General features: G+C 52.8%; 2 protein-coding genes across 2 annotated transcripts; one reads left to right on the top strand and one right to left on the bottom strand.

Annotated features, from left to right (window-relative positions):
• Nucleotides 1–5,557: 5,557 nt before the first annotated feature.
• Nucleotides 5,558–9,263, bottom strand: LOC143437174 (uncharacterized). Its single transcript, XM_076922078.1, has 3 exons — nt 9,218–9,263; nt 8,135–8,999; nt 5,558–7,889 (listed from the first exon to the last, which is right to left on the bottom strand). The coding sequence occupies exons 1-3, from the start codon at nt 9,261–9,263 to the stop codon at nt 7,733–7,735; spliced, it is 1,068 nt and encodes a 355-aa protein (XP_076778193.1). The 3' UTR covers nt 5,558–7,732.
• Dio3 (iodothyronine deiodinase 3) lies at nt 8,996–11,237 on the top strand. Its single transcript, XM_076921169.1, has one exon. The coding sequence runs from the start codon at nt 9,389–9,391 to the stop codon at nt 10,301–10,303; it is 915 nt and encodes a 304-aa protein (XP_076777284.1). The 5' UTR covers nt 8,996–9,388; the 3' UTR covers nt 10,304–11,237.
• Nucleotides 11,238–23,655: the final 12,418 nt, after the last annotated feature.

Here is a 23,655-nt window from a genome sequence, read left to right as displayed (position 1 = left end):
CCCTTCCTGAGGACAAAGGTGCCCCCAGGATCCCTCCAGGACATGACAGGATCCCAGCAGTGCCAGCCCTGCACAGGGTCTTGGGAACGTGACATTCATTCAGGAACAGTGGGCAACCAGTCTCTCCAAGAGTCTAGCATTCATTCAGGCCCTCGACCTCAAACAACCTTGCTCATCTCTCACCTGGCCACAACAGCAGCATCCAGGGCTCCCAGGGCAAGCATTGTAGCTGCCTTGTTGAGGGGAGGTACCAGACTCCAGTGGTCACCACTGGACCCTGCGGACAGCCAGGAAACTGTGGTCTTAGTTGCGAAAGCCCTTCCCTACAAAGGCTGAGGGTGGCACTGTGAAAGTCTTCTGATTGGTAGAGGTTCTCCCTGAGTAAGGAGGGAGGGGAGGAGGAAAGGAAGGCAGAACAGGGATGGGATGTGAGCATTCCCTTCTCCCAACACACTTCCCTCAGCCCTCCTGTCAAGCCCATGTTTCATGTTACCCGTTACCCCGCAGCTCTGCCCCACCCCTTTATACTTGGCTCTGTCCTCTACTTCTGTCACCCATTCATTAGGCAGCCCTGACCACAGCTTCCTGGGTAGATCCAATCCCAGACCCTTCCATGGGATGTTCTCCGGCCTTCCAAGCCCCACCCATGAACCAGTCACTGGGCAGAGACCATGGCAGGCCTAGAGCCCCCAAGAAGCTGTTCCATTGCCTCCAGAGTCCAAACCCCAGAACTGTGACCTCATCAGCATCCATAAGCCTAAAAGGCCCAACAAAGGCAGCCTGCCTCCTCACTGAGCCACCACAGTACCCCTAAAAAGCCTTCAACCCTTCAGTTCCAGCAGCAAGCAGCTCTCTGGCACAATGGGCCAGTCATTGATGCACAGAGATATCCCCCAAGGATAGGGCCTTTAGTATCCCAGACTCCACCTGTCTGGCCATGGTGCTACAGAGTATAGACTGGCTCCTTCCACCTTGCAGCTGGTATCGGACTGCACTCTGAGCTCTTCGGGCCCACCCTGGTGATCTCCTGGAAGCAAACCTGCTACCCTCCCAGCAATCATCCATGCCTTCTACCTTCTTCCAGATCTCTGAAAGAAAGTTTCCAAGCATTCTGGGATGCTGGATCTTATTTCCAGGGCAACGGGATCCCGGAGGACCCAAGGTGACACACCATCAAAGGTCTGGTTTGAGAAAAAAGAAGCTGGTCTCCAGAGAACAGATCTGTGCAGGAGCAAACAACGCTAAGCACATCATCATAGCTCAGGACCCAAAGGAAGACATCATGGCCAGTATGTCTGTGCCTCATCCCCAAGAGCCTGGCCTCTCCGCCGCCCCCATATGAGTAGGCACCTACCCTTACCTCTCCACCCTCAACCAAGCCATCTGCAACTGCAGACGCTGTGAAACCCAACTTACATTCCACTGGGCTTCTCTTTCACCCAGGTCTTTGAAGGCTGTGGCTCTTATTCATCCTCCAGCCGCAGCAGCATTCATTGGAGACAAACCAGCGTCAGGCTTTTACCAGGCTTTGTGAGGGTGAGCATGCAGCCATCACTGTCTAAAAGGCCTATCTTCTCCCTATCTCCTAGTCCATGCTCTGGGAGCTTCACTGGAGCAATAACGTCCAAGACATACTGGTCTCCTAACACTTTTGACTCCAAGGAAGAGCTGAGCACACCATGGGAGGGACTTGTCTAGATCTTCAGATCAGCTAAAGCACTATGGGTACCAAATGGATGGACAGGGAGTAGATGGACAAAGAAACGTATTGATGGGTGAATAGATAAATTGATGGGTAGATAAATGGATGACAGGTGGACTCCTGGATGAATAGATGGACAGACTGATGGATGAGTGGAAGAATGGATGAGTGGATAGCTGATGGACAGACGGATAAATGGGTGGGTAGATGGATAATATACAGACAGATGGATGGCTGGGCGGGTGGATGGATAGATGATGATGAAGGATAGATGGAGAGACAGATGAGTGGGTGAGTAGATAGATAATGGACAGATGGATGGGAAGGCTGGCAGACAGATGGATAGCTTGTGGATGGGCAGTACCACTTCTTAATAGGATTGGCGGCAGGTGCTCCTCTGGGAGACTCAGCATCCTCTGGGTATGAGGAAGGTACAGAGATGCACTAATCTTCCATCAACACACGAGAATACTCCAAGCTGAGCACTTGGCACACAGTAGGCTCTTAAAGCTCTAGAGCACCCCTGATCCTTCTTGCCCATGCCACATAGTAGGCAGTGCTGCCTACACTCCTCTCCCAAAATATGACTTGGAATGAGTTTCTACTGTCCTGAAGGACTGTATTTCTAGCACACTGTGCCACTTTACTGAAACAGACTCTTGTCCCACATGAAGCTACCACATCGAGCAACCCAGGCAGGAAGAGAGGGCAAGAAGACCCCATCTCCATCCCAACCCTCTGCCTAGGGAATTACCCAGGGGCTAGTTCAAATCTACAGGTCACTATAATCACACTATAAGCCAACCCTACAGCTCCTGCACCTCACAACCCCTACTCAGTCACGGGAGCCTGAATAAGCTTCCAGAAAAGGAAAGACAACCATCAGAGGCAGGGACCAGGCCTGCTCCTCCCTCAACATCCCCATGTCTCTGTTTCCCTGAGCAGCAGCATCTTTTGAGGTCTGGGGTCAAGATCCTACTATGCCTGGGAGGTCATGGAGTCCAGGGGCAGAGACCATGGCCACAGAATAGAGAGGAGCCAGGCTGGAAACCACCATTCCTCTCAAGGGGCTATGCACTGTCTCTGTGCTGGGGGACTCTGGGAAGGAAAATAATGTACTCTCCCTGCCCCCTCCGCACCTTGCAGAGTCTCTCTCTCTCCTGGGGGTGCCATGAAGTGGGAAATGCAGAGGATCTGGGGACCTGAGGCCCCATGAAGCATCCTCCCTGAAAACAATCCTGAGTCTGTTCCTGCTGGGTCCTGGCTCCTTTCTGCTTTGTAGGTGACAAAGAGGACCGACCACCATCAGAAGCTACAAGATCAAGCCTAGTTCTGGCCTGAATTCTACACACCTCCCAGCACCTACACTCCCTGCCCCACCTGCTGTAGAACTCTACTCTGTAGAACTCTCTAGAACTCTACTCCCATGACCACACTCATGATGACTTCTTGATGAGGACGTGTACAGATACGTCTCCTGCAGGCCATGCACACCATATCCCAAACTCCCATAGACACTAAGAAGGACTAGTATCTCCTTCCAAAAATAACCAGACTGCATCCCACAGAAGTTTCAGGACATATTCACTAGACTGCAGATACTGAATCTGGGCCCAGGTCTGGGAGATTCATACAGCCAGTGTCCTTCATATTAAAAGGCCTGGCCTTATGGGATGGCCCCTAACAAGTGTCCCCTTGGATAAGAAGGACTGACCCTTATGGGACAACCCCTGATAGTTGGCATTTGCATCCTGACCCAGGTCAAGAGTCCTGGAGATGCCATTCACCAAGAAACTGAACTTCAAGCTCTACACCTGCCCACTATAGTGGCTTTGAACCTATCACCCCTTGATGGAGCTGTCACAGGCCCTGTGCCATACAGAGTCTGGCTAGCTTCCCCACCAAAGCACAGATACTAAGGACTTCACACCTCCCATCATTTCTATTTCAATTTGTCCACAGTCACTGGCCCCAGCACACATCCAGGAACCTTTTGTAAACCCTGAGACAAAGAGCCAAAATATATGACCCCTTTCCAAGGAAAAGCACCAAGATAGGAGGTCCTCCGGGCTTTAAAGTGGAGCCACAAAGAAGCTGAGGCTGCCCCTTCACCTGTGGCAACTTTCCACAATACCACTCAATGCAGGAAACTCACAAGGTATCCTTGCACTCTCTCTTGAGTACATGATGCTCCTACCCAGGGCCCCGTCATGTTGGGGACACCTGAAGACCAGTACACGCTGACCACTCCACTTGCAATCTGCATACAAATGCAGAAAGAGACAGAGAGAGACAGAGAGACAGAGAGAGACAGAGACAGAGAGAGATGAAGAGAGACAGAGACAGAGAGACAGAGATGGAGAGACAGAGAGACAGAGACAGAGAGAGAAAGAAAACACCAAGCAAGAACCAGTCTGGCTGGCTGGGGTGGTCTCCCCACAGAGGATAAACATCTCAGAAGGATGCCTCTCTCTCCAGATGTTCATTGTGCCACATGAAAAATCAAGAGCCTTCTCCTCCCATGGTCCATAAACTCATACATGATGAAGGCACTTCAAGGAGTCAGACTTTACACTGAGCTTCAGTGCCTGGGCCAGGCTTCTGACCAGCATGGCCTGCAGGAATACATGGGCACAGCTGGACAACCTGGTTCATGCACTGGTCCTCTGGTGTCATAACCAAAACAACATTGAGGGATAATCTACAGCTCCTCTGTTCAGAGCAGTGCATGCTGGGACTATACTTAGTCTCTGAACAGGAGGTATCTTTACTCCAGCTTTTACACTCTCATCTCACTTGCCATTCCTTCTGGGAAAGAAGCTGAACTCCATGTAAACAGTAACAGATATGGACACACACCCTTACATGTATGCGCACATGCACACCCATACTCCTTATTTGTTCCATGCCATGGTGACTCAATGCATTGACCTGAGGGTCTCTGGAAAGAGTGGTGGGCTCACCAGCCAGCAGATGTGAGTCCCAAGTTCCCTTCCTTCTACCAGGTCTAACATAGACCCTCAGGAGTAGAAATACAAGAAGGTGGTCCCCGAGGTAGGCTAGGATTTGTCTTGTATGAATAGTCCTGCTTCCCAAGGCCAGGAAGGACCTAGGTACCCACAGGCAGCTGTTGGCAATGGGTGTTACTCCTTGTCCTGTCCCCCAGGGCTAACAGAGTAGCAGAGACCACAGTGGGTGCTTGCTTATGTCTGGACCAAGTGAGAGCCTAGGTTAGGCTGGAGGGTGGGGACAGGGCTTTAGGCTAAGACAGGAAAGGCCAGGTAAGATGATACTGGAGGCAAATGGCCAGAAGATGAATCCAAATGGGATTTTACAGGACCACAGACAAGTTCTTCCAAGGTGTCTAGAACCGTCTGCATCTGTGGAACAAGATCTGAAGAAGGCATTGACAAGATGCTAAGATTCTGAATCTCCAAGATCAGCCCAAGATCATCACTGCGCTTCCAGCTACCCTGTCTTACCCTGTCTCCTCAGAGTATTCCTGTGCCCACCTTAGTTGGCCTGAGTCGGGGGTGGAGAACTGTGTCTCAAAGACCACTCTCAAACTAGTGAATGGGCTAAGCACCTCCTTCAGAGGGAGCAGTGCCCAGCCTAGAAGAGGAAATGGGGGATCAAGTGGGCAGGTGAAGGGCGTGTTCGCTAGATGCCACACCCGAAGGGGGATGTTCCAGGGGTGAGGTCCTAGATGACCTCACTCAGGCCTGCTGCCACCAACATGTCCTACCTTGCTTGCTTACCGCTGCCTTGTGCAGAGGGCAGAACGACCCATCTTGAAACTCTCCCCAAACCCAGAGTTTTCAGTAAGTCCACACTGCACAGGTTTCTCATTGCACAGAGCTTTATTGGGTACCACCCAGCAGACTCTCCAGAGGACCCCAGCTGGGCTGGGCTGGCAGAGACCGGTCTGCCAGGCCAACACGGACATGCATCTGCTGAACCAACTACTGGCCACTGAGGAAGAATCAGCCAGGAAGAGGAACTCAAGAAGAGTTCAGGCAGAAAGTGGCCTCCCCTATATGAGAAATGGTGGGCCAGGTCAGACTAGGACTTTGGAAGAAAAGGAAGATTATGGGGACCCCAAAGGAAAGAGAGGAGTAACAGAGGTGGAAGTTGAGAGAAAGGAAAGTCCCTGGAGTGTCCAGAGGCCAGTGCAGGGAAAGCAGACCAAGAACAACAGGAGTGATGGCTGAGGAAGACTGAGCCCATGTAACCAGGTCATGATGAGATGGGGTCAGACCCAGGGCACAGGACTGTCATCCTCTGACGCTCTTCTCTAAATCCAGGGGTTGAGCCATCATTTCTGAGTGCTTAGAAAATACCCCTGGTATAAATGCTGGAAGACATAGAAGCTACTGGAACTACCAACCAACCTCCATGGGTGTCTCCTGACAGACTTGGGAAAGGGAGGCAGAGACTATGCCTGCCACACTCGAGCACCAACCCCACCAGAGGCTAGGAGATGAAGGGGTTAATGTCAAGCCCTCTAAGCACCCCTTCACTGGCAGACCACTATTACCCAGATCTTAGGAGTGCCAGGACCTCTGCTCCTCCTCCCCCACCAAGTCCTTCCAAGATACCAAATGAACCCAGTCCAATGCATCCCTCCTTTCTCTCCCCTTTCTGCCCTCTGCTGGAGCTGGGAGAGGGCAGGCAGGAAGACCCAGAGCATACCATCCCACTTGGGCCCTTGAAACAGGAGAAGCTCCTCAACTTGGGTCCCTTTCCAAGTGTGCCAGGTCCACTGAGGCCTAAGTCCCCTCACGGACTGCAGAAGAGTCTTGGCCTTGGGCCAGTATTCATGTTCTAGGCCACTGGGACAAGACAGGATAATCTAAGCAACCGGTAGAAAGGCTGAGAACTGTGGCTGCCTTAGGGGTGCTGCCTTGAAGGGCAGTGGGGGAAGAGGACCAAGGAGGAAAGAGAGATGAGGAGGAGCAGCAGAAAAGTGAGGAGCACTAGTTGTCAAGCCAGGTAGATATCCCCAAAGCCCTACCTGCACCTTGGGTCTTTCCTCACCTGTACAGGAGGCCAGGGAAGTCAGAAGGACCTGGGTGCTTCATCCAATGCTCTGGAATCCTGAGGTGTGAGGTGTAGCCTATTTCCCATACAACACTAGCAGCTGTCCAGGAATGCTGACAGCACCTTTCCCAGGTGTCCCACATCAGGAAGGAGTGGTGTTTAGGGGTGACTAGTCCCATAGAGCAGAACCAGAAGGGCTGAACTTCTATCTGTCCCAGACTATGACTGCCACATGTCATATGCACCCAGACACATAGGTACCTACCCTAGCTGGCCTTTCCAGAGATTGAATGTGGGAAGGGGAGGACCTGCCTCATATCCCTGTCCCAGGTCCTTACAGGAAGGAGAAGGATACAAACCCTAGACTGGTATCTCCCAGAGATAAAGTGATCTCGGGCTGAAGAGAACTATTTCTTGCCCTACCCTAGACAGAGTCCCAGAAGCCCCAAATCTGCCTCTCAGACTCTCCAGCAAAAGTCCCTTCTCACTTTACCACCCCAATCTGAAAGAGAAGGGGGAGGGTGATCTGCAAGCTCAGAGGAGACAGATCCATGAGTAGAACTCCCCCGCCCCATACACACCCCCAATCAGGGACGATCAGGGAGACTTCCCCAGTTCACCTGAAAGACCTTACCAAGGGCACTAAGAACAGTATAGGAGTCTGGTGGCTTCCCTCAGGTGGGAAGTACTGGGGTGTACACCCCTGCCCCACAGAACAGAGAAGTCCTCTGACCAAGAGGGAGAAGAGCCACTTTCACAGGCTGTTAGCACACAGCTGCTCCAGCCACAGGTCCTGCAAGGGACTCCCCCGGAAAGAGCGTCCTGCCAGGACAGCAGAAACCCGGTGGAGAGGGCGGGTGCCTACCTGTGCGCCCTCTGGGCTACTTGCCCCCGCAGTCAACTTCTCCGGACAAGTTCCAATGGCTAATGGAAAGTGATCTGACTGCGCCCACCCTCCAGGGACGCCAGCACAGTCTCTAGTTGAGAAAGTTAGGTAGCTGGTCTCTCCCGGGAGGGCAGCGCACAGGACTCAAGCGCTGGAGCTGTGGTATCCAGCTGGGGTCCCGTCACCCCAGAAAAGCCCCTGTGACTGCTGGGGCGTTCTAGTGCGACTCTTAGGCGATGCCTTCGGAGTTGAGGCCTTGACCTGGGGGTGGAAAGGGGGCTCACTGTGGGAGGTAGCGAAGCAGAACTTGCTCAGGGTCTCGGGGACCCCAGGTCAAGGTACCTCCCTGACCCACCGCCCCTGTTCCCCGGCAGTGCACCACGCGCTGATTCAGATTACGAGGTCTCCGCCGCCACGGCAGAGCCGACCAGAACCCCACGCTGTTTGGGGAGTTGCCCCGCACCCCTAAAAAGCCTCAGCACACGTTCCCTGTTGAAAGTACGCACTTTACGCGTCCGGGCGCCTCCGCGGTGAGTCGGGCCGCCGCGCTCCGGATTCGCGAAGGTGGCTCAGTTCGGGCGCTCCAGTCTCGACGTTCCCGGGGCAGAGAGCAACGTCCGGGGACGAACGGGACGGGTGCGCCCGGCGGCCGGGGCTGCGCCGGGCGAGGCAAGCGGCGAGAGGGGAGCGCTCCCGCGTTCAGGCAACAGCTACCCCTAGTGGGAGAGCCGCCCGGGGCCGGCGCCGCCCCGCGCCCGCTGCCCCGCGCCCCGCGCCCGCAGCGCCCCGCGCCCAGGGCGTCCCGGAGCCGGCCGAGGGCGAGGCCGGGCGTCGCTTGCCGCGACTCTCCGGGTCTCCGGAGCCGGGCGCCAGCCCACCCGCGGGCCCTGCCCTCTGCACCTCCGGGCTGGAGCCGAGGGGCCGCTGACCCGGGAACCGTGGCGCCCGGCGGGAGCGAGATGGGACGGGGCGGGCGCGGCGTGGACTGGAGCGGCGCGCGGCAAGCTCGGGCAGCGGCGGGGGGCGCCGAGCGCGTGTGTGCGTGGCGGGGCGGTGCGGGGGGGCGGCCGTGTGCGAGGCGCGAGTGTGAGCGCGCGCGGGAGGCGGGCGGACGGGCTGCGGCAGTCGAGCGGCGCCCGCGGGCGAGCGGGGAAGGCGGCGGGAACCCAAAGTTGCCTCCTCGCGGGCCCGCGTCCCCGGCGGGGCTGCAGCCGGGGGCCGGCCGAGCGGTGGCCGCAGGACCTGGCCTCCCGCGGTAACCTGGGCAGCGACCCCGCACGAGCGGCGGCAGCGTGGGCGGCGTTGGCGGCGGCGGCGCGCGGGAAGCGAACCGGAGCTCCGGCGCGGCGCTGCGGCCGCCGGGGAACTCAGCTCAGGTGCGCGGCGAGGAGGGCGCGGGCTGGGACCCGCCCGCTGGGACCTAGAGGTGCGAGGCGCTTGCGCGGGCTACAGCATTGCCACCACGGACTGCCTGGCGCTGAGATCGGGCTCCTAGTCCCTGGCCACAGCGGCTCCAGGGTCCCCCGCCCCTGAGAGCTAGCTGCGGGGCTCAGGCCCGCCCCTGCCAGCCCCGGGACACACTGCTCCACCCTCAACCACCCTGCGCCCGCCCTCGACCCAAGATTTCTGGGGCATTGGCCGCGCCTCTGGGTGATCCCTCCGGGCTCAAGTTGCAAGGGGGCGGGCCCCGGTCGGAGGTGGAGTCTCCCGCCAATTCAAGCTTTGACTATAAATTGAGCTCCCTGAGCACCGAGGACCAGATGCCTCGCCAGGCCGCCTCGAGGTTGGTGGTCGGAGAAGGTGAAGGGCCCCCGGGGGCTTCGGGGCCCGCGGCCACCATGCTCCGCTCTCTGCTGCTTCACTCTCTGAGACTCTGCGCCCAGACAGCCTCGTGCCTCGTGCTGTTCCCGCGCTTCCTAGGCACGGCCTTCATGCTCTGGCTTTTAGATTTCTTATGCATCCGCAAGCATTTCCTGCGCCGTCGCCATCCTGACCATCCCGAGCCCGAAGTAGAGCTCAACAGTGAAGGCGATGAGCTGCCCCCTGATGACCCGCCCATCTGCGTATCGGACGACAACCGTCTGTGCACCCTGGCCTCTCTCAAGGCCGTGTGGCATGGCCAGAAGTTGGATTTCTTCAAGCAGGCCCATGAGGGTGGCCCAGCGCCTAACTCAGAGGTCGTCCGGCCTGATGGCTTCCAGAGCCAGCGCATCCTCGACTACGCACAAGGGAACCGCCCGTTGGTGCTCAATTTTGGCAGCTGTACCTGACCACCGTTCATGGCGCGGATGAGCGCCTTCCAGCGCCTGGTCACCAAGTACCAGCGCGACGTTGACTTCCTTATCATCTACATCGAGGAAGCCCACCCATCCGACGGCTGGGTCACTACAGATTCACCCTACGTCATCCCCCAGCACCGCAGCCTGGAGGATCGCGTCAGCGCAGCAAGAGTACTTCAACAAGGCGCACCTGGCTGTGCTCTGGTCCTGGACACTATGGCCAACTCCAGCAGTTCCGCATATGGGGCCTATTTTGAGCGCCTCTACGTCATCCAGAGCGGCACCATCATGTACCAGGGAGGCCGTGGCCCCGACGGTTACCAGGTGTCTGAGTTGCGCACTTGGTTGGAGCGCTATGATGAGCAGTTGCATGGTACTAGGCCACGTCAGTTCTAAATAACCAAGGGACAAGTGACTGAATTGGTGGGCCAGGTCTTCCGAAGCCCACGTGCAAATGCTCCAAAGGAAGTCAAAGAGTGTCGGAGTCCCCATGACACAGACGAGCACAGCCACAGAACTCAGGCTGAGTCTGGCTAACTTGAGACTCTCTATAGTGACTCCCTTTTGTACCTTTTTGGCTTGCTCTCAGAAGCATTGCTGTGGCTCGAACTGGCAGCTTTGTCCCTGCTGGAGTTTACCTGCTGGACTTTCTGACACCTGTTCCCCAGCGCTGCTTCAGCAAAGCGCGATTGTCCCCAGCATCTCACAGCTAGGACTTGTTGGCCACGCCCGCGCGCGCCCTGAGCGCAGCTGGGTTCCAGCAGTGCCTCAGGCTCTAGCTAGTTGCCTGGCACCCACCTGTCGAGCGCAGGGAGTCCTGCTGCTTTTATGTTTATTTCTTATCCCTGGGTTGGGGGAGGGGCTCGAGATAGGGAAAGGGTGGGCAGGGTAATTTCCCCGCCTAGCTTTGGGTGCGCTGGAGCCCTGGCTGCTGATGACGAACCGCCTCTAACTGGGCTTGACCACGGGTCGGCTCTGAATTGCAGAGGGGCTCGAAACAGCGCCTAAAGTTAAGAGGGGGAGAGTGCTCTGGGTTCCACGGAGAACCGTCGAGAACGGGATGGAAGAGGGACATGGTAAGGGGTGGGCTTCAGGACCAAAGAAAGTGGCTTGGGGAATTGGTGAAGTTCCCAAGTCCCCAAGAGGGAGGCTAGAACTCTTTGGAAAGGGGATTAGTTCGAAGACAAGGAGATGGGGAAGATCCTGGGCGTCCTAGGCAGAAAGAGTGGGTTGTGGGGCGGGGTGAAGACCAGTCAGTGAATGTTGTGTTGGAAACATTCCTTGTGTATAAACTTTTAAGCTACAATAATAAAGACTTGAAGGAAGTTGCTCTGATTGCCTTTGGTCCGTTTATTTTCTCGTGTCTTTGAAAACCAAAAAGAATTAAACACAAATTTCTCCCTTGCAACCCCATAGTGACTCTAGAGGAAAGTGGGGAAAAGAACCCAGACCCTGCAGCAGGGGCGTGGGGGTTGGGGGGACAGGAGATGGATGGAAGGGAAAGGGAGTTTCCCTGGGATGGCAGATGCACTTACATGTGTCACACCTGGGCAGAGAACTTCAGGCCAGAAGACCCGGGATGCAGAGACCCATAAGGAGATTGGTGAAGCAAGGGGTCCTTATTTGCTATGGTGCGCCAGCATGCACACGAGCGCACGTGTGTGTGTGTGTGTGTGTGTGTGCGCACACACACACACACACATACACACACACACACACAAAGAGGGGGAAGGGGGAGAGACAGAGAGACACAGACAGACAAACAGACTGACTGGGACAAACAGAGACAGTGGGACAACTACAGCACCGTCTAACTTCTCTCAGCTTTGGGTGGTTCGGGGAGAAGGGTGCCATGTAGGGGGAAACTATGGACCTCCAAGTTCGCCCCCTGGGTTGCCATTGCGCTCCTGGCCCAGCCATCGGTGGCAGTGCCACACCTGCGGAATTGTCTCTCACCATTCCTCCAGGTTGCTGGGAGGTACGACCAGAAATGCGCATAGGGCACAGTGTCTCCATTACTCAGGGACGGCTCCCACAGCTGGGGGGGGGGGGGATGATTGGGCTGTGCCCGTGCCCGGGACACCCATCCTCCCTCTTACCAAGCCTCAGCCAAACCTCACTGCCGCCCACCCCTCACCCTGCTAAGGAGTGGGAAGCAGAGAAGAAGAGGAGGAATATGAGAAAGATGGGGGTGGAGGAGGGTGGGGAGGGAGGGAGGTCGCGCGGCGCCTGGCACCCATCCCTGAGCAGCGGTGGCCCGGAGCTCTCGGAGCTCTCGCGCTAAGCTCGCCCTAGATCTTTCCCCATACAGCTTTGGGAGTGAGTTGAAGGAAGCTCCCAGAATACAAGAGATCAGCGCGCCCCGCACCTGGCTTTGCTGGTGACATTTTAGCAGAAAAAGTGAGATGAGCAGAGAAAGGGGGCCTAAGGTCAGAATTGAGGCCCCAATGAAATAACAATGAACCCAGGGCGGTCAGACCGCGGGTGGGGCGGGGGGGGGGGGAGCGCTGAAGGACATGTGGCACATATCTTGGGACATAGTGCACGTAGATGAGTAGGGACATGATGGGGTAGATGGAAGACAGGTCCCAGCCATCTTGTCCCCCCCCCCATTCCACAGGCACCTCCCCCGCAGAACCCCCCCTCCTCCTTGAAAACCCTTGGAACTGACACCCTAACATCGGTGACTTTTTTTTTTTTTTTGCTTTGAAGTATTTCAATTGAAAAATAACTTTTAAGGGAAAAAATCAGCACAGATGGTATTTCTGCGTCCCCACCCCACCCCCCCGCGCGCACTTCTCATCCCGAAACCTCAGGAAGAATAAACACAGAGAACACGCGGCAAGGCCTGGAGCTGCGCAGGACCCGCCCTAAGAACACAGTTGCCTTGCAAAGGCTTGGTCGGCTAATCTGGGGCCCCACTGGCTAATTGAGGGTCTCCTCGGGGCGCAGAAAGAAACCCCTCTCAGGATGTGATCCGCGACTCGACTTTCCCAGGCGTCCACGCCACAGCTGGGAACGCTCTGCACCGAGCACCCCAGAGGCCCCTGCCCTACCCTCAACCCCAACTCCAGCTCCAAAGAGTCTCAATAGCCTTCTTCCTCCTTTCTCCTGCCTGTTCCTTTCTCTTCCTTTCTTCGGTCCTCCCCCCCCCCTTGGGGGGGAAGGAAACCCTCCTTTTCTTATTAAAATAATGTGAGCTCATTACAGAAAACAAAGAAAAGCCAAAAAAAAAAAAAAAAAAAAAAAAAAACCTACTCACAGTAACTGTTTACCCTCACCACGTGTAAATACAGATCTAAAAGCAAAGGCAGATCCCGCCTTTGAAGTTCAACTTTTAACTTTTGCCCACCCCGCCCCTCGTGCCTCCTTTATCAATAGCTGAGATTTGAACAGTACCACAGCACAGGTCAAAAGAAGAGCGAGAGACATCAGTCTGAGTGGGCACTCCCAAAGCTAGGTCTGGTTCCTTAATGTCCACAATGAGCAGCCTTCAGGCAGTTCTGCCCCATCCCCCATGGCACACATCCTAGGGTGAAATAGCTATGTCAGTGCTGGGGACCAGCTACAGACATGTGTGCTTTGTAGCTTGCTCCTAAACTGCCTTCCAGAAAATCTGATTGGAATTGCTTTGTATTTTCCTGATGTGCCCTCTTCTTTATTTTTAAGTAAAAAACACAGAGATGGCACCCAAGCTTACTCCTCCATATTAAATTTTAAAGACAGACCAAACAGAGGAACGCAGAATACTGGCTGAGGGCAGTTTTTTGACTGAACGTTAGGACCCAGCAATGGGCAGTGAAATCAACGTATCCCTTCAAGTCAGGCAATGTGAAGAACTGAAATAGAATGAGCATAACAAAAATACCAGGGTGAGCTTTGCCCAGGAAATGAGGCAAGTTTGGTGTCCTGCATCTTGCTTGGGAGGTGGGGGGAGGGGCAATGGCAGAGAGCAAGGGAGAGGGGAAGAGAGAGAGGGAGAGGGAGGGAGGAGTGGGGAAGATAGGGAAAGAGGGGAAGGAAGAGAGAGAGAGAGACAGAGGAAGAGAGAGAGAGAGAGAGAGAGAGAGAGAGAGAGAGAGAGACCCCCCGATGTGAAATGCAAGTAAGTCAACTCTTGAGAAGTCAAAACTGGAAGTGTTTTTGAGCCCTGAACTAAGTCCTCACCCCTCTTTGTAAGGTCCCTAGCAGCATCTGTGACCTGCCGGGGGTGTCTCCCTGAAGGGTCCATTCTGCATAACCACTATTGTGCATGCCACTCAGGGATGCATCTTCCATAACTGGGTTTGATAACCGCCCACCCACCCCACATGCTTCTCTCAGGCCCTTCCCTTCAGCAGCCCCCTCCACTGACAATCCATCTGGTCTGAGCAGGTCTGTGCCTGCAGACTCTGACTGGATTCATCCTGGCATCTAACTGCCCCTCCCCCAGGAGGCAGTGCTCCACTCTGTCCTCAAGAAATGCTGAAATTCATGTTTGTTGAGGGGGGGTGGTGGTAATGCCTGGTTTGCTGACTGTTCCCTTCACCCACCAGCCTCTTTCCTGATTCCCAGAGGTATAGTCCAGCCTCCAACAGCAAAGAAGAGAGGAAGGTTGTTAAAGAGGTCATAAAAGGGGGTCTCACTTGCCTTTTAAGGGCAGGGGGTCTTCCCAAGAATGTGTGGAAAGAGGGGCTGGCATCCTTGAGAGAAAAGATACAGCCAAGGAGTTTGAGAATACAAGCCCATCCACAGCAGGGTGTCTTCTGCAGGGCTGCAGAGGGGGAGGGGTGCTTTAGCTGTTGAGCCTTTGGGGGATGGGAACTTCAGACAGGGAAAAGGGCACTTGTCAGAAGGGAGAGGTTAAGTTGGGGTAGGGCATGTCTATGCACCCACCACAGAGGGATGCTGGGCTCTGAGAGCAGCTGGCATCTCCATTTCCACCCAGCAGCTCTGCTCTAGGGCTGACCTGAAGGAACAAAGTATATAGGTGGGGAAAGGAGGGGGTGGGTACCAAAAGGCCAGGACCCTCTCCTCCTCTACCCACAAGGGGGTTTACTCAGGGCTCAGCACAAAGCCAACCCTTCTGACCACCTGCTGCTTGGGGACCTGATGAATGTGGTCACAGCCCCATTTCCTGGATGAAGAAAGTGAGGCCCAGTGTGCCAGGCCAGGCAGGATGTTTGGGCCTGAACTGTTACCTTCCACATTCCTATACTAAAGGCCTCACCTCCTGTTTCTTAGAACATGACCTTATTTGGAGATCAGGCCTAGAAAGAGGTGATTATGTTAAAATGAGCTCATCAGGGTGGGGGCCCTAATCCAACCTGATGAAGTCCTCCTTAAGATTAGGATAGAGAGGCACACAGAGGAAAGGACACATAAGGACATGGTAAGCAGGGTCCATGAACCAGCCAAAGCCATTTTCCTTGACTCCTATCCCAGCTGTGGCACATTGCTACAGCAGCCCCAGGGTTAGAAGTGGCTTTGACCCAGGCTTTTCATCCCCAACTCCTAGGGTTTAACTGGCTCTACCTGGCATCCCCTGGCTCCTCCCCATGGGGGCTGAGGATCTGCTCTCCTTCAGACCTCCAGGCCAATGAGTCTGGGCTGAGTGCTGGGTTTAATGTTCTTTTTTAAATATCTGCAAAGATGAGTGCACACACAGCTCTAGAAAACTCTACCGGAGGTAGGCACAGTACTCCACTCAGTGTAGGCGGAATTCTGACTGTTTTCCTGCTTTCTTCTTATTGCTTATCTGTAGCCTGTGATTTTTTTCTGTAATGAACTCGTATTGCTCTTATGACAGAAAAATTCAACTAAAAACAGCAGAAATGGGAGCTGTCGCCTGGGGCCAGGAGGGAAGGGCATGGGGAAGGCACAGGTGTGACTGGTGATGGTGGGCTCAGGGCCAGGCCTGGGGAAGGGGTGCTGTGATGAGAGATAGGCAGGCCAGTAGGCCAGAAGGAAAAGGAGGAATCAAGGAGGGGAGGGGAGGGGAGGGGAGGGGAGGGGAGGGGAGGGGAGGGGAGGGGGGGAGGGGAGGGGAGGGGAGGGGAGGGGAGGGGAGGGGAGGGGAAAGGGAGGAGAGGGCAAGGGGAAGGGAGAGAGGGAGAGAGGGAGAGAGGAAGGAAGTTAAATTTGAATTTCATCTAAACAAAAAACAGTAGTTTAGCCACAGTGTGTCCCATACATTGCATGGAATATACTGATACTAAAAATGAGTCCTTACTTCAATGTTTACCTGATACGGAAATGAAATGGGACATCTCAAGCTTGCAGTCTGGAACTCTGGCTCCGGTCTCCCAGAAGTGACTACATCCTGTCAATTGGCAGAGAACACCAAACTCTCTGGAGACTGCATGTGGGAATGGGAAGCCAAGAAAACATGACCACAGCTGATACAGGTTTTGCAGAGTCCCCTGCAAAACAGCAAGTCCCTGCTCTTTAACAGAGAGTGCATCACCAACAATACAAAGAGAAACTTTGTCCTCCCCGCACAAGGTGCCTCAACTGGTCATGGCGTTTATTTGCTATTTTATGTCATTATACAGAAACAAAAGGTAACATTTTACTCCTTGTGAAATATATGGCCATTAACCAAACAGTGTTACTATTACATTAATGTCATGGGATATAAATGTGTCTATATTTATATATTAGCATTAGTCTGGGTTCTGAAAAACAGAGCCAACAGGAGCTAGACAGACAATTAGAAGTATAGCATAAGGAGTCAGCTCCTAGAGAAGACCCTGAAGCCAGAGGCAGCAGCAGCAGAAGAAGAAGAAAACAAATGAGACAGAGTTTAAATAAAAAGCTAGTGCAAAGAAAGCTGTCAGCAGAGGGAAGAGGCGGGAGAAGCATTTATAAGCCACACAAAGGCTTACAAAGCAAAAACTGAGGCTGGAGGAAAGACTCAATGGTTAAAAACACTTGCTGCTCTTTCAGAGGACCCAAAAGTCTTTCAGTTCCCAGGAGTCCATGTCAGGCAGTTCACAGCCATCTGTAATTGCAGGTCCACATGATCTGATGCCTCTGCCCTCCACTAGGATCTGCAGGACTATACAAACATACACACATACACACACACACACACACACAGAGACAGACAGAGAGACAAAGAGACAAAGAGACAGAGACAGTCAGAGACAGACAGAGACAGAATTATAAGTAATGCAAATAATATTTTTAAAAATTACAATGGTAAATATATATAAATATATCACAAGTTACATATTTTAATATTTGCAACATATAAGAAAGTTCAACAATTCAACAGCAAAAAGAACAATTGGATTTTGAAATGAGCGAAGGAACTTTGTGACAGTTCCTCTTGATTGTCAACTTGGCTAGATTTGGAATCACCCAGCGGACAAGCCCCTGGAGCTGTCTGTGACAGCCTTTCCAAGGGGGTTTACCTGAAAATGGAAGACTCACTCAGATGTGAATGATACTATTGTCCCAAGGACTGGGGTCCCAGACTGCATAAAAAAGAAAACACAAGCAGCATCAGCATCCTTCTCTGTGTGTGACCTGAATGCACATACGATGTGGCCAGCCACTTCACACTCCCACCACACCTTCTTCACTGTGACGTATCCTGCCCTCAAAACTCCTACCAAAATAAGCCCTTCCTCCCTTCCCTGCTCCTTTCTCCTGGGCATTTTGTTGTAGTAGTGAGCAAAGCAACTTAATACAGACTGGAGTAGACATCTCTTGGAGGAAGATATTCAAATGGCCCCTAGGCATCTCTAAACATGTTCAAAACCACTGATCATTAGGGAAATGTAGATCCCAAACCACAGGGAGATGGTAGTCCATGCCTGCTAAAAAGGCTGCTATCAGGAACCAGGATGTAGTTTAGTTGGTAAACCAGACTCCATGCTGAAAAGCCAGGTGTGATGGCAGGCATTGGAAATCCCAGTGCTAAGGAATCAGATTGGGGCAAAACCCTTAGACTCCTCCATGGCCAGCCAGCCCAGCCTACTTGATGAGTTCTAGGGTAACGAGAGATCCTGTCTTAAGGGGTGGGGGGCAGCTCCTGAAAAACAACACTTAAGGTTGTGCAGCATGTACACACACACACACACACACACACAACTAATCAACCAAAGATGTTGGGGGACAGTGTGAAGGGAAGAGCTCTGTTTTGTTGTGGAAATGGGCACGCATATTGAGGAAAACAGTATGCAGGTTCCCCCAAAGGGTTAAGAACAGAACCACCCTGTGACATAGCAATCCTGGGTCAAGGTGTGAATCCATGAGAAATGAAGTCGGTGCCTGCAGAGACATTGATGTGTACACTGCAGCAGCCCTGTTCACCGTAGCTGAGATAAGCGTCCATCAAAGTATCCATCCCTGGGTAAATGTTGGGAGAACATACCATCTTGAGCTGATAAGACAGTTCAGTGAATAGAGGTGCTTGCCACCAAGCCTGGTATGGTAGTTTGAATAAGAATGACCCCTACAATATTATATAGGTCTCTTCCTCTCCCTCTCCCACTGCCTGCCTGCCTATCTGTGAATCAGGATGTAATTCTCAACAATTACTTCTCCAGTACCATGTCTGCCATGCCTGCCGCCATGCTCCCTGCCATGATGATAATGAACTAAGCCTCCGAAACTGTAAGCCAGGCCCAATTAAATGCTTTGTTTGGTAAGAGTTGCTATGGTCATGGTGTCATATGCTCATGGACTAGAACAGTGACTAAGACACCTGGTTGCTTGAATGTCATCCCTGGGGTCCACATGGATGAAAAACAACTATGACAAGTTGTGTGCCAATCTATACATACACTGGCACATGTGAACACACACACACACACATGACCAAGGCAACTCTTACAAAGGACAACATTTAATTGGGGCTGACTTACAGGTTCAGAGTTTCAGTCCATTATCATAAAGGTGGGAACTTGGCAGCATCCAGGCAGGCACGGTGCAGGAGGAGCTGAGAGTTCTACATCTTCATCTGAAGGCAAACAGGAGAAACTGTCTTCAGGCAGCTAGGAAAAGGGTCTCAAAGCCCACCCCTACAATGACACACTTTTTCCAACAAGACCACACCTCCTAACAGTGCCACTCCCTGGGTCAAGCATACTCAAACCACCACACCAAATAAACAAGAAAAAAGAGAAAGAAACACATACAAGCACTCAGATGCCCATATTTGCACACACAGAAAACCCATAAAAATCAAAATTGAAAACCATAATATATAAGCAAAAAAATCTTTTTTTAAAAAAAAATCTTTTATTTTTAAATTCAAAAAAATAAATAAAGTGCTGTAGAAGGGAAACTACTTTGGCTTTAAAAGCAACAACGCAGGGAGTAGATGGGAAGGCAGACCTGTTTCTCACATGCTGGAGGCCTGGAGAGCTGAGCCTGTGAGTTGCCATGCAAGTCCAGTCCCTGCTTGGGATGGGATCCAGAATCACCTATGAGTCAAACATCTGTGAGGATGTTTCCAGAGAGGTTTCTCAGCAGACGTAAAGCACACTTGAAACGTGAGTGGCTCCATCCCGTGGGCTGGGGTCCTGGACTGAACCAGAAGAAGACACTGAGCTAAGCACCAGCATCTGTCTGCCTCTGCTTCCTGACTGCAGGCGCAGTGCCACTTGTCACTTCACACTCCTGATGCACGGCTTCCCCAGGGTGGACTATATCCTCAAACTGTGAACCAAAATAAGCCCTTCTTTCCTCCTCCTTTCCTTCCTTTCCTTCTTCCTCCCTTCTTTCCTTTCTTTCCTTCCTTCCTTCTTTCCTTCCTTCCTTCCTTCCTTTAAGTTTGCATTATCAGGTACTTTGTTACTATGACAACAGTGACTGGTACCCTGTCCAGGGAGAATCAGGGATAAGTGTTGCCTTGCTCAGCCTTTTGTTCCAGTCAGGCCCTCAGGCAGCTGGGTGAGCCCACCCAGGGGAGGGTATCTATTTCACTCCACCTACAAAGTCAAACGTGAGTGAGCCCACCCAGAAATGTGCTCCAAGACATATAGACATCCACGGAGAAGAGTTATCTGGGCCCTCTGTGGGGCACATAATTAACCGCCACAGTGTCCGCATGCCCTGTACGTTCATCTCTCCAGTCTTAAAGATGAACCTAGCTCTTCTAGCTGAATGTAGGTTCATCTGAATGAAGCACTTATTTTGTATCTGGTTTTGAACCTCCATTTTATTCTCGGCAACACAGCAGAGATGCAACAGGTCTCTGCCTGACTGTCTGTGGCACATGTGGTTTCTTCACATCTGAGCAACACTCTGTCTTGTGTGCGCACTGAGGGAGGAGCCTGAGGATGGCCTTTGCTTTGACTTTCATCCAGTCTTCTGTAGCATCTGCTATAGAGTAGGTGACAGAAGGACCCTGGCACCCACGGCTCACCAGACTCAGCTCACCTGTCCTCTCAGCTCACCTACATCACACTGACAGACTCCGAAGCCTGTGACCCGGGCTTTGGCTTGTGTTTGGTGGCTTCTCACACAGCAGCTTCTTCCTATACTTGGACGATCTCTGGCCCAAACTCTGAGAACAAAAATAACTGAGCCATTCGCCACAGTGCTCCTGGATTTTGATGGCCCAAGAGACTGAAACCAACACCAGAGCTTGGATAGGCAGAGGAAGGCACCAGGAAGGAGGACCTGTGAAACCTGTCACAGGCTAGAATGCAGGAAGGCGTGAGTGTGCATGTGCATGTAAGAACTTAGGTAATGTCTACATATCTGTGCTTGTACATGCCTGAGCCTACAACTTCCCTCTCCAGGCCCTCAATGAGACCCCTGACACCCAGCAAGGGAAAAGGAAAAAAAGGAAGCAGAATACTGGGAAGGAGGAAAACAGGGAGGCTTCCCGAGGGTCCACCATGGAGATGAGAGAAAGATGATGTGGGTAAGATATGGGAAGAGCCTTGGCAGTGGAGAGCATCATCCTGACAAGTTTAGCCACTGTAGGAAAGTCCTTAAGGAAGAAGCAGGATGAAAGGTAAGGCTGGGTAGCCCATGATGGAGCTGATCTTTGAAGATCCTGGGAGGTGCAGGAAGGTGCCATGGGATGAGCAGAGGGGTGTAGAGGACAAGCCCTACTCCGGAGCAGTTCTTCCTAATGGCCCCATTGCATGCTGGTGGCTAATAGACTTGGGAGAGGATGTGTCAGCTTCCAGTTCCACCCACACCACAGCCCTACCCCCTCTGACCAGGATGAACTTCCTCTTCCTTCTTTGGGACAGCTAGACTCAGTCACCCTGACCTGCACAGTGCTCCAGGTTGGGCACAGCAGGGAGAGCCACCCCAGGGAGCTGGAACAGGGAAGGAGCTGTCTTGAGCATCTACCCCAGGCCCTGCTGCTCTGAGTGAGCCACCACCACTCTGCTCCCTTAGCCCTACCCTAACCCCCCCCAAGAGAAAGCCTCCAACCACCTCTGCCCATGTGCAGACCCACATCCACAGCTGTCCCACCCAGGGACAGGCCCCACCCTCTTCTAACATGACACAAACCCACAACCTACACAGTAAGGAATACATGGACGATTCCAGTTAGATATGTTCTCTTGGTTGAAGACCTAAATGTTTTTCATCTTCTCAGATCCATCTGTACATTCAGTGCAACCTGCAGTGTGGGGGGGGGAGTCTACAAGCTCACCCCATAACCATAAGGAAGGAGGAAATGGGAGAGAAAAGAACCAAAGGGACCACCCCTGAGGCCATTCATCCCTTAGACGGTGCTCATTCCTGGCCTGAACTGTGCCAGCCCTGAATCCTGCTCTGCGGGGATGTTGTGAGCACACTTTGTTAGAAACGTAGACAAACACATTTGCATATTTCTAAAATGTCAGGATTTATTGAATAATAATAAATTCATGTGGCACAGCAGTCTTGGTGGCAGCAATTTGCTAGGTTCTCACACAGGTTCTTTTATTCTAGCCTTAATTATTAATATTAAGTCTCAGATTGAGCAGTACACATAACAAGTGCGTGTGTGTAGGGGTGTAGGGATGTGTGTGTGTGTGTGTGTGTGTGTGTGTGTGTGTGTGTGTGTGTAGGTTACAGAATGGTTATAAAAAGTTCAAGAGGGAGAGATTCAAATGCCTGAGAAGCCAACGCTCAGAAACCAATGAGCTACAAGACAGTTTCTAGAGCAAGGATAAGGAACCCAAACTGCTGGGAAGATGCTGTAGAGGGTGTGGTGACTTCAAGTCAGCCCACTGCCTGTCACAGGTTTGAGAGCGAGTCTAACTGCAGAAGTAAAAGAGTCAGATTGGGTGCAGACAAGCAAGATACAGGCAGACAGATGGACGGCAGGCACAGATGGGTGGATAGCAAGCCACATCAACAGCAGAGACCAAGCCAAGGCAAAATCCCAGGACAGTCAACCAGAGGTCAGTGGAGGCCATCAGCATCTCAATACCAGGTCCTCTCCTTACACACTTTCTTCTGCTACTGTGTCCAATACACTTCAGGTTTCAGTCCTGTGGTCACATACCATGTGCTCCTGCAGTCTCTCTTGACCCTGATGAATCCATGGCACTCTTTCTGCTCCCAGGAACACAGCCTCTGTCAGTTAATACTGAGCGGATGCTCCCATCATGTATGTGTCAACCTGAGCCCAGTCGTTCCCCATCTTTGAAAAGGAGTCAAAAACTGCTTAGGAAATGGAGTTTCTCGGGGAAAGGTACAGCCTGAAATACCAGTAGTAGACAACATAGAGTAACTGAGAGCCAGGCACTGCCCAATCTCCACAGAGAACAAGGCTTGCCAGGTCCTATCCCAGGAGCCCACACCTACCTCAAGAGAGCCATCAGCAAAAGATAAACTTTGGTTGGTGAGAACCAAGGTAAAACATTAGGCAGCGTGATATATGACCATCACTACAACCTGGAAGGGACTTGAAGTGATCTTGACATGAGTTCTCAAGCTCCAGGGAGTTCCGCACCCTGCCTCACCTGGGATCTTTCCAGCAGCTCAGTAGACAGTACCAGGTGGAATCACCTTCCGCATCCTACTAATTCACACCCCCAGCGGCAGGGTGGGGACTCCCCCAGACTGGGGCAGAAACGCCTAAATGTGTCTGTTCATGTGACCTGGGATTCTTTAAAGGGTGTAGACCAGGTTCTTAGAGTGAGCACCCCAACTGAGCCAGTGTGTGACATTTTTGAGGTAGAACTCCAGGAAGTTACACTGGGTCTCTCCTGCATACTGGGTATGTCTAAGCCATCCCGGAAGCCAGCCTGCTCTTAATGGAGGACACAGACCCTAACATTTGACAGGAGAATGGCAGGCCAATGCCATGAAAGAGTGTGGGATCCACCTTTGGAGACATCAGTCTGCCGCAGTAAGGCCAAGGGAGTCACACATAGTCATCAGAGAAGACACCGACCATGCTGACAGGCCATAGAGGGGAGCAGAGAACCCAATGCACGCAGCAGGAATGCACACCAACAGTATGTCCAAAGGGGGTGTCAGCAATCAGTGGGAGGAGCGGGCTGCAAAGCCAACCTGGCTGGATAAACGAGGGCATCACACTTACGTCACACACTATACACCAGCAGATACTGGAATACAGACATGCAAGGAAACGCTACAACTACTGGTAGTATGTCCAAGCATATCCATGCATCACGAGAGGAAGGTGTCTTACATCCACTGGCTCCACCCAATGATGCTCTCCGAAACAAACAAGGCATGCAAGTGTTGGCAGGGACATCAGAAGCTGGAACCCCTATGCACCACTGGTGAGCATGTCAAGTGGCACGGCTATTGGCAAACTGTAGGGTACT

This window comes from Arvicanthis niloticus, chromosome 23, assembly GCF_011762505.2.
Source record: "Arvicanthis niloticus isolate mArvNil1 chromosome 23, mArvNil1.pat.X, whole genome shotgun sequence".
Taxonomy (NCBI): domain Eukaryota; kingdom Metazoa; phylum Chordata; class Mammalia; order Rodentia; family Muridae; genus Arvicanthis; species Arvicanthis niloticus.
The sequence above is the reverse complement of the archived record's forward strand: the minus strand, read 5'-3'. Positions and strand labels throughout refer to the sequence as shown.